Source organism: Cupressus sempervirens, chromosome 2, assembly GCF_028749045.1.
Source record: "Cupressus sempervirens isolate cs-2001-9-10 chromosome 2, ASM2874904v1, whole genome shotgun sequence".
Classification (NCBI taxonomy): domain Eukaryota; kingdom Viridiplantae; phylum Streptophyta; class Pinopsida; order Cupressales; family Cupressaceae; genus Cupressus; species Cupressus sempervirens.
Genome location: NC_143119.1, coordinates 105347756 through 105359768, shown reverse-complemented (window position 1 = coordinate 105359768; position 12013 = coordinate 105347756). Strand labels below are relative to the sequence as shown.

The 12013-nt window shown below is 35.1% G+C and overlaps 1 protein-coding gene across 1 annotated transcript in view; it reads left to right on the top strand.

The window, feature by feature from the left end:
- The window catches only part of LOC149571261 (E3 ubiquitin-protein ligase IPI1-like), a 132313-nt gene that overhangs the window by 32698 nt on the left and 87602 nt on the right, over positions 1–12013 (top strand). The window contains exon 2 of the mRNA XM_089812820.1: positions 10–179. Within this exon, the coding sequence (XP_089668946.1) occupies positions 10–179 (170 nt within the window). The remainder of the gene's footprint in view (positions 1–9; positions 180–12013) is intronic.

Below are 12013 nucleotides of genomic sequence, written 5' to 3'. Positions count from 1 at the left end.
TTGATGCAGATTGCATTGGATCAGCATTTAATGCAAAGGGAGCAATGCAATGTCCAAACTGCAGGCATGTAGAGCATGGTCAATGGCTCTATGCTAATGGATGTCGTCCACATGAAGAGTTCACAGTTGAAGATTTAACAAATTCTGAGTATCTATATGACATGCAGTACAGTGAAATGGTATTTCAAATGTTTCCACTTTTTTATGGAGTTGAAAATAATAATTTTTCCATGTTCAATTTTCTTGTCAAACAGCTGGAAATAGTAAGAGCAATATTAAATTTTGTCTCTCTCAACAAGCACATCTACAGACTCATACAATTAATAATCACTTTTAGGCTGCAGCATGCTGTTAAGTTATAGCTTCGGTTGGATTGAATTGATCTTGTAATAAACTATGTTAATCAGTTATAATGATTACTAAGTTAATCATTATTATCCATAACAAATAATAATTACTGATCAATTTACATAAATCTGATTGACCGATTACATAAGTGCTAAGTGAAAGGATCTCTTCAAATGTATTAAGCAGTGCCATTGTTATAGGCGTCTTCCAAATGCATATTTGAATCTCATATAAATATGAGAGGAGGAGACATGTCTCTATGGTTTAATCATCATTTAATTAATAATAATATATTAACAAAAATAATAATACGTATAACAATATATGATATTATATATAGATATGTATTATATACAATAATATATATTATTTAACATAGATAAGTATACATAGGAAATGATGATTTACCAATAACAATAATGTATCTTAGATCGAATCAATCCGACTGAAGCTATAAGCTTAACACTCCCTCTTAGCTAGGGAGGATTTGTAGAACACATTATGCTCTCAAGTATATGAAGAGATATCATCTCAGTATGATATTCCTGGAATGACATATTTAAGGATATCAACATAAATCCATCAACTTAGATGTTATCTTTTAATATAATCCAAGGTATAATTCAACAAGAAATATCAATCATATGATATTCATCATACATATATTCTTTTAGTATGTGCACTATCATCAGATCCCTGACGCCTGCCAAAAAGAATATGTTATATCCTAGAAGGATATGAGTTATCTGATTTCTGGCACTCCGGGACAACAACTTAATAAGAAATCACAATGTCATGGTCTCTATCATGACAAGTATCATGATCTCTGACACTTTGGGACAACAACTTAATGAAGTTTGATCATGATACATTCGTTATCATGACTTCCTACACTCTGGGACAACAACATAACGAAGTCTATCATGGTAACAAGTCTTCATTTATAAGATCGTCAACTTACAATAGTTACCTTTTGTTTATATATGTCAATGAAAGATCGTCACCTTTCATTGCATTTCATATGCGAATTAGTAACCACCATGAACCAAATTAGAGGGTGGTACAAGGACTTTCACCTCAATTCTCTCTCATAGAGAAGAATGCATTATAAGGAATTTCACTTCGAACTTTTCCCTTATAGAGAAGAGATCACATTTCAAATTTCTCCCTCTGAACAACAATCCTGGGAAGTCAGGTCCTCTAGTTACTCCCTTAGAGCTCTCTTCGCCTAAAGATGCCTGTCGAGCTCCCTTTGAATCTAATATCAATCTTCCTGACTTTCCGGTGATATGTCATTACTTCCTCATTACGTACACAGGAGTAGGCCCATCAAAATCATGCAGTCACACACATGTATCTCTAGACTCCCTCCAAGTATTAATCTTCTAAGCTCTTTATCTAGTTTGATCATCAGATGACTAATGAATTCTAGATCACAACTTCTTTCGAGCTACTGTCATAAGATTGAGCCGCCACAAAATTTTGGTAGCATGTGTAAATTGCCAGTATTCATTTCCTGCAAGAATATCCTTAGACATAAAGAAAAAAGATCAAGGCAGATAAATCTTCTAGTATGTATAGAACTACAAATATGAGAGAGACTACAATGAGTAGATAAATGTAATACTCAAAGATAAGAATACTTATCTGGACAAGGGTCCATAGACATTTAAGAATGGAACATCTCTTCTCTACAGATCGTTCAAGTAGGAATGGAACATTGTTTATTATTTCTCCTCCACAATGTAAAATTTCTACTCTTATATCGTTTTAACAATATTTTTCTTTATGTGAAATATGGAAAACTTCTTTTGACCATAGCCCACAATCATTGAAAAGTTGATTATACCCAACTGATTGAGCCTTGGAGAACACGTCATCAAGTAGTTGATGACTGTACTATGTTGAAGAGAAAACCTTAATGAAACTTTTTGTAGGACAATCACATAAATTGATAATCCAATCAGAGACATATGCAGGTAGAATATGAAGCATCAATTCATAAGCTGCAGCAGCAAGAGAAATTGGCCTCAGTTTCGACTGCATTATATTTCTTTGAGTTTGCATTCTCTTGTTGCAAATAACAAAGGTACAACATGAAGATGAGTCGGGAATAATGAATATGCCGATAGTTATTGTTCCTGAGCTCTTCCATTATGATAGACTATTCATCTGATGATGAATATATGTGTATAATTTGACCACCCTCCTCATCAATGGTATCTTTTACTGCTGAACTTTTGCTTTGATAACAATCTCTGGTTACTTATTTTGTCTACATCCAGTCAATCTTCTGCAACCATCTATAAACAACAGATCCATTATCTTGCGCATTCAATTCTCCAAAGTTGTGGATTTGACATTTGATTTTTTAAATTTTTAACACCCAAATATGTGATAATGAAGGCAGTTACGAATACAAGTCCAGAAGAGACTTCTTGGATCAATCTGGAAGTGAGTCCTTAGTCAATCTTATTTATCAATCTGGAAGGGAGTCCTTAGGCAATCTTATGTAAGAATTGAACTTCACTCTTCAATGGAGAATAATGATCAGATGGTGAATATTGACATCAAAAAATAGCAATCTTTATTGAATCGATGAATTATAATCTCTAATGGAATAGCCAGCCAAACTATTGATGTAATTCTTGACTGTGCAAAAGATTCCTTGAGACTAGTCCTTATGATATTCTAGCATTTGTATCTTTTCTATATGTTTCTCGCTAAGTTCAGATAATAAATGAGTATCATTGAGTTTGGAAAATAATATACTTTCCCCTTCCATCATTGTGGATTAGTATGTATATCTCCCCTTAGTTTGTTGTTATTTAAACTTCTATCCATGATTAGCCGCTCCTTATAACTTTATCGCTCCTTTATAATTCTCTTCACAATATTTATATATTTTGGTAGGGAGGCGGCACCCGGCTATATGGCTTGCCTTGGATTTTACCAACTTCATTTATAATTAACCTCTTCAACGCATAGATTACATCAACACGTTAATCGTCCAGCTCCCAATCCAACAAAGAGGGATTATGTGACAAATACCTATCTGTGATCCGGTCTTTTACAAATTGTTTTGCCTTGGATAACAATTACTTGAAGAATTTTAGTCCATTCCTTGTCCTACTACATTCCAGGTGGACACAGTATATTGATTGTGCTGATATACTTGAATCGTATATCATGAATAATTCTATTGGATCAAATATATCCAGTATGTCCATATATCTGATATACCAAATAGATTGTGCACATTAATGGGGTTGTACTTGAACGGATCCAGAGTTGCATACACTACCACTTACCCAATAAGAATCCTCCATTTCCTTTTCATTTTCCTTCGTTTCCTTGGGCTCTACACTGGTGGAGGCAGCATCCCAATTGACAATATTTATAGACATGGAAAATGTGTTTGATTCTGAGTCAAGGCCCTGCTTTCTTAATTTGTTCTTCTTTAGATATGCTGTTTGCTATTGGCTGGTTGAATATAAACCACGTGTAGTATAACTAACTGTATCTTCTATTTCTGTCCTTGATATGTATGTACTTTCCGAGATTCAAATTTCATCCCTTCATGCTCAATAATATTGCTTGGGGAAGCTTAAATATTCTGATTATCATTTTCTATTAATCACGAGTTCCATATAATCGCTTGCTCATAGGGGTAGATCATCCAAATACTTCCTTATCATTGACTCCATATTTCCCATTTCTCCATTCTGGACCAACAACTATTGATTTTGTACTATCTAACCCTTAATGATTCAATCTCTCACCGAGATTGTAAAACAAATTAACTTCTCTTGAGTAAGGAAAAAAACAATTTGAACACATTATCTCATCCCATCTCATTCTATTGAAAATCTTCAAAAATGCCCTTCATTGAAACTTAACTCCTCAAGCTTGATGCTTGATTAACAATGGCATTTAATCTCAGATGGAAATGCAGATAACATGAAGAAACCGCTATCAAACCGGATTGATCATATTAGCAGTTACTATATGTCCAATTTGATTATCAATCAAGTGTTTACTGAACGTTGGTGGAAGTCTGTGATTGTGTACAATAGTTGAATGGATGTTGGGTAAGCTTTATTTCCTCATACCATTACATTGCAAGGTTTTGGATACCACAAGATTAATCATGCCCGGTTTACGAATACAAGATTATTCACGCCAAGCTCTATTTCGCTTCAACTTAATTTTGAAATTTCATGGTTACCCAAGACTTTCAAGATTTAGATCAGGCCCCTAATATGAATTTGTTCCGATGTTGCAAGCACTGGTAATTGAGAGGTTCTGGAAATGAATTCTAGTTTATTTCTATAGTCTTGCAAATGTGGGAGGACAACCTTCTTTGATGTGTTTTCACGAGGTAGATTTAAATAGATCTAGGATGTACTTTGCCTACAGACTTCCTACTCATGAAGGGCATTGCAGATGTTAGTACTCTACAAACCTGGATGTTCTTTAAACTTGATTTTATTTGTTGTCGTATAATCTCTCTTTCTTTCTTACATTCACAACCTGCTCTATTACCTTGTTAAGTGAAAGGATCTGTGGAAATGTACTAAGCATTGCCATTTTTTAGGTGTCTACCAAATGCAGATTTGAATCTCATATAAATATGACAAGAGGAGACATGTCTCTATGGTAAAACATCATTTAATTATGTTGATTAACAGTTTGTCTTTCTTGGATTTTGTTTTATATCTTGACTCTTAATGTTCCCAATGTAGTGAAAGACAGAGTAGTTAGCAACAAATTGGGTCAATGTAGGTGTTCTATCAAGGATCCCTTAATTGAAAGGTACAACTCCCTTGTGTGCAAAGATTTGCAATAAATATTATTTTTAGTAGATCAACAATATCTAGGGGTATGCTCTTAACAAGAGAGCATAAGAGGTATGACCAGATAGCCCAACACTTCAAGCAATCCAGGCGGATTTCAAAGGATGACTCACAACCTCCACAACCATGAATGCATATGAGCCACTTTTAAGCTCATTCAACACCTAAATGCAACCTATTTAATCTACCAAATGCAAAATGGAGTAATGCACGATTACCTAACAATGTATACTGTATAAGGAGAGGATGTTTGACTAACTAAGCAATACTCAGATTGCCCAAGTCATTGAGATTTCACAACAACCATTTGTTTCCTACTCAATAGCTTACATTAACCAAGTCTAGAATTTCTCACACAACAATGAAAATGCATATGCACTAACTTGTATAAAGCAAAGGAAATGAGATAATATTGCAAATGAGGGGAATAAAGCTTATAAGCATTGAAAAGAAGGAAACAAAACCTTGTTCAGTTGCAATCCCACAATTTTCATTAACAACACATTTCATTTCAAGCACCATACAAGGACTAATGCTAGACTAACATGAACGAGAGAAATAAAATATGGACGCAGTGTCTCACACAATAGTCCTAGCTACAAGGGTTTGCCCAAATCCAAATTTTGCTGATCCTATTTACTTCTCAAAAGCTTACATTTATAGGCCCTTTAGAATTGACTAGTTACATTTCATGATTACCACACAAAGCACTTGAATTGCTCAGGAATCATCAGTCATCAGTTACAATTCAATACATCAGAGAAAGAAAGCATAAATGGTCAGAAATGCTCAAAACACTAATAGTTTGGCATCATTACATGGATTTGGTAACATTCTTGACTTTGGATTTGACAGCCTGATATTCCTAATTAACCTATGGCATCCTCCATGGCTTCTGCAGTTCATTGTCGTTCTAGAATGTGCTTGAACTGCTTCATTTTCCCTTACTGGTTCAGCAAAACTCTTCGTGCCACCTTTTCCATTTCATATCTCTAGCCATTTCTTTGAGTTTAAATCTCTGTCGTCAATCTACCATCTTCAGTTACCAAATTGACGATCAAGATTGGTCTTGGTGCTTTGACTGGGCCTTTAACTTTATCCTTCCTTCGCTGAGAAAATGGACGACCATGATTAATCCATGTCAACGATCGCGATTGAGTCTTCACGCTTTTACTGGAAACTACATGTTAATAAGATGGGTTTGCACCCCCACGTGGCATTACTCTATTTGCTCTAGGTCCACGCATTTATCTTTTCAATTGTTTCACGATCGCCTTGATTGCCTCAAAATCTGCGACCACGATCATGTGAGCTCTTTGCATTTATAATTTGAATCTACGGTTGCCGTTTATAAGTCAATTTTGGTCCTTTTAATTTTTGGCCCGAAATGGATTTGAGTGTGGACAAGTGTCACTATTCCAGAGAGTTTCTCCTAAACTTTTTGTCCTTCAACATTTAGGCCCGAAACACGACTAGGGCCATTTGGTCTTAGCTTTGTTGGACGATCAAGATGAAATGATGATCTGGGCTTGCAACTTACGAGGTGGAAGGAGATCTATGACTCCCGCTATGTCGTGTAGATTAAAGAGTTTGCATTTGGCTAAAGCGGTAAAGCGAGGGCCATTGGATTCAATCACTTATTAACCACTTCACTTGGCTCGCTGTGGGTTTGCTGTTACGTGGATCTTTATGATTGGAGATTTGACTCTCCAATGCTTAGTCACACAAATCCTTACTTATATGATATTTGACTTTTCTTCCTCCCAATGTGGCTGATCACGATTTGATTTGGACCATTGCTTTGATCACATCAACGACCCGAAACGCATCGCCAACTTTTGTCTATACTTTGCATGATCTCTATGTTCAGCTGGTTGCTTCTTAATCGCTTTGGCTTTGGACTTTCATGGAATCTTTTCCTTCGATGTACACAGAACTGGTTCTTCACTTCAAGCAGGTTCTGAGCATGGATAGATGTATTGATAGAGCTCATTTAGCTTTCTTCTCATCTTAGGAAAAGCTTGACACTTGCCCACCCATCCTAGAATCACCTAGCTAAGTGATAGTGCTTGACTTGCCTGATTTCTTGCATGGGTAGGCTTACAGGGGTAGATGAGAAGAAAGCCCATCCTAATGGCAGTCTAGACTTGACATATTTTGCATTGGATTACAATTCACTTAGGAGCTCAAAACTAGGAAGACCTAAAGTACACCAACAAATTAATAATAATATATTAACAAAATAATAATATGTATAGCAATATATATGTGTGTGTGTGTGTGTGTGGGTGTGTGTATTATATACAATAATATATATTATTTAACATCGATAAGTATATATAGGAAATGATGATTTACCAATAAGAATAATGTATTTCAGATTGAATCGATCCGACTGAAGCTACAACCTTAACAATAAGAATTGGTTCTTTCCATATACACCAGAGGTGAGCAAATCATATAAACAGCGATAACAAAGTTTATGTTATAACTTATAAGTAGCTATTACCAAAGTAGAATTATAAACAGTAATTACCAAAGTGGAATCAGTGCCTTGCTTTGTGCCGTGGGTTATATTTGATTAGGCATATCCCATGTAGGGACATGCCTCTAAGTGGCTGATGCCACATAGAGACATATCCCTACATGCGACATGCCTCCTCCCTCCATATATTCTCCAAGATTGCTGCAGTTGAAACATACATGAAGACCATAATACTATAACAACTGAAGTTATTTTCACTTAACATTTCTGGATTTTTTCTCTGTTGTGTTAAATTCAGAAAATATTTACAGTGGTGCATCAAGATATATAAACAAAATAATGAAAAGGAGAATTTTGGAGGTCATATCAACAAGAAAATTAATGTAGTGAATATATCACACAAGGCATACATATAAAATTAAAAGGTATTATATCTGATCCTGTTTCCTTGACACATGTAATCACTGGAATCCACAGATTCATAAGTTAACATAAACATGACTCTCTGAAGTGAAAGTATAGGCAGAAAAACATCTCAGTGCATTAGTAGTGCAGAGCAGAAAGTTTTTTCTACATTGTTGACAGAGATATGTTCCCTTTTTAAACAATAGCTCTACTTGCTTATGTTTTATCTGTTTATATGCATTTATAAACACACAAAAACACCCATAAATGAATTTCCAACATAGGGTAGGTGCTTCACAAAGGAACTAGCCCAAAGGAGCACATAATTGCACTGAATGGACACACTCAACAATGATGGGAAACACTTCCCGGACAAATTGTCCTACCAGACTTACATATGACTTACCATATTAGACTCACACAGCATAAATATCCATCCCAAGGGATATGGAATACCAGACAGGGTTTCTACACAACAGGCTCCTAAGCACAGCTCCTACCTGCATTATTGATGGCGGAGACTAGACTACTTAATAATATTTGTTTTCAAAATATCCTACACAAAAATGCCTGTGATTTTGCTTTTCTATTTCCAATAGTTTTTGAGATGTATTTATTCTAGAAATTTAACCTCTTTGATGTTTGGACTGAAATGATAATTGATTGTTGTTATTAGTAGAGGAGATGAATACTCCCTATAGAGACAATTACAAGATCTTTCCATAACAGAAGCAATTGAGAATTTAAGATAGAATAGAAAGTTACTAAACTAAACAAATGGCTTGTAGAAATAGAAAGATACTAACTAAACTAAGTAAATGAGTTAAATGACCATTATCAGCTAAATATTAGAATATTACTTGAACACCCTTACTTAGTGCTCATTCTACTAACAACCCTACAAAAAACTTGTAATGTTCCATTTTTGAAATAGGGTCTAATAATAAACAAAATAATAAATTTTAATATATAATATTATAAATATTTACCTTTGACAAGATTTCTTGAGGAAAATATAACAATAACAATGGTGGGTGGAATGATGTAAAACCTAGACCTGATAGAGTTTTTGCAAAGGGTAGGGTTGCAGAATGGTGGCCATGAATGTTCATTCAGGGTGGTTATAAATCACATGTTTCAGAATGGAGAAGATCTATCATGGCATCCATCAAGCAAGTTAGGGGAGCATCAACTAGCTCATATAATTCCTTTTGTGGGTGCTAATAGGTCTGATTTCAGGTCTCACAAACAATCTTCATCAGCAAAATAGTGATACGTTGGCATCGTGATGGAAAAGGAAGTCAACCTATCCAGGGTTGCAAAGAAAATGTGGAGTCTGAAGGAGCCTTAACTTTCAACAAAGGAAGATTAGGTATGCATCCAAATAGACCATAAAAGATTGGTTTCTTTGCATCTTGAAATTTAGGATTGGAAGTGGGTCATAAAAGATCTTCAAGGATTTTCTTCCTAAATTGGGTAGGGTACTTGCCAACCTTCTACAGGGTTAGAAAAGGGTGTGACAAACTGGGGCTAGAACAAAATGGTTAAATCCCTTCCAAATGGCATTTTTTCTGGTTATTTATGAGAATTCTAAAGAGAGACTAGATCTTCAACAATGACCCCTTATTAATGGAGGTATTTTCCTTTATATTCTTAAATGCTAGCATTGAGGAGGTTCCTATTTGGATCTGTCTTTACAACCTCCTGCAAGAATAGTGCGAGTTGTCAACCCTAGAGTTAATAGCAGTGTAACACTAGTACTAGGGTACGTTGGGATGCTGGGACGAGTTTCCAGGATGAGGGGACAATGGGCCTCATTTTCGAGATGGCAAGGGGAGGATGGTGTAGGGAGGGGTGTTGTATAGTATACATATAGAACTTGAAATGCTAGCTATGAAATGATATTTCAATATAACATACCAAATTAAAATACTTGAACATAGCAAAATTGCAACACGTACTAGAATCATTGAACATTCAACATAGTAACATATTACGTACTCAATAATAACATTCAAAAATTAAAATTCAAATAGAAATCAAGTACCCATCCCAGTAGGGGCTTGGTTGCGGAGTGGCGAAGGTGGGGGTACTTGGGTACTCAAGTGCCCGGTGCAGGGATGTCTTGGGGATGGGTACTTTGAGGTTTGGGATGTGGGGGTGTAAGTCCTCGTGTTTCACTGGTTAATAGGGAACAAGTTGGGGAAGTTAATCAAAGAAAATGAGAAGTGATGGAAAAGAAAGACTAAGTGTCTATGCCATAATATGAATTCTTTGAAAGTCCTTACCCCCTCTACCAAAGGAAATTTAGCTATGGTCTAATGAGGAGTATGCAGACAACATATTGATGTTGAGGAGATTATAGAAAATTGTAAGGTTTGTATGAAAGAAGGCCACTCTGTGGATGAATGCCTGGTTTACAAGAAAGGCAATGATAAGATAGGCCACCTCTTGGGAATTTTCATAAATCTGTCTAGGGAACTTTTAGTACTGTTTTATAATCCTATTCATCTAATGACTGTCTGCACAATGCTAAACTTCATTCAAATTTGCAAACAAAGAAACATTCCTTCTCAAAGAACGTAAATTATTTGACAAAATAACTCAGATTGGAAAGGTGAAAAATATTAGATGAAATCAGCAGGGATTATTAAAGTGGTTGCAGAGCTGGTGATCTTGCCAAGTTGTGAGGAAATTCTGATTTTTGATTTTTAGATCCAAACATGGCATTAAAGATGGACTATGGTTAGCAAAAGTGTTATATGAAGTAGGTAGCAAGCTTCAAATTTGATATCAACCCAAGGATGATGTCTTCAACAACTTTAACATATTAGATATATGTACGTGCTTGGTGGAGCGGTCATCTTAAAATTTATTGCAACTAGTTCTTGTCCGTATGGTGACCTCGTTGAGCCAGGATAGATTGTTGACGCATTGAAGTTGATGGTCACTTCATGCTTAAGTGAGATCATGAGAATGACAATGACACAGTGCAAAAGGTATTGCATCTGATTGTAGATGGCTTTCAAGAGCTTGATGACATCAAAAGTATTTATTATACAAGAAGGTTGCCCATATGAGAATTCTTTGCAAAAAGAAAAGATATTATCCTTCTGTTGGACTTGATGTTGTGTTATCTGATTTACAATTTTTTGCATTATGTCTTGGTCATTATCGGGAGAGAACTTGATAAAGATGTTATTGCAGCCATGGAGACCATCACGATTCTGTTTATAAATGAGAGTGATTCAGTGATGATATATTCTAACCCATCTTATCTGCACTTTCAGTTGTTTGCAAACAAGAATCGGCTCCTATTTCTGTATATGTATTGGTCTGTAGTGGGGTGAACCCACCATGGTGGGTTACACTTTTTTGCCTAAACAGACACTGAACTGTGAGTTTTAAAAAAAAAACTTTCAATTGTGGATGCAATTTACTGTAAAATGGTTACAAATTTGAAGAGGAAGTAATTTAGTCTTTTTGGATTTTCTGTGTAGATTCTAAATATATTTTTAATCTTTAATTTTGAATTGATTTGATTCAATTGTTTTCTTTCCCAGGAAAATTGGTATGTTATCAAATCTCTGATTTTTAGAGTGACACTGTTTTTGATTCTTTTGAATTTATTTTTTTGATACCAATACTGAGATCATGGAGGTGGTTTGATGTCTTTATCCTTAGTATTTCATGTTTTATTGGTGTTTAAAGTTGACCTAACTCTAATTTTGACATACATTGGTTTTGATGCATGTAACTTATTTTGTATTTGTCTTATTTCAAAATTTCTTTTTTTGATAGAAAGAGGTCTTGAATACAAACATTTTGGTTATTTTTTCGAGTTATTATTTTCTTGTTTACTAATTTTCCATGAGCGTCCAATAAATAGGCTTTTTTATGAAAATAAACCTATATCCAA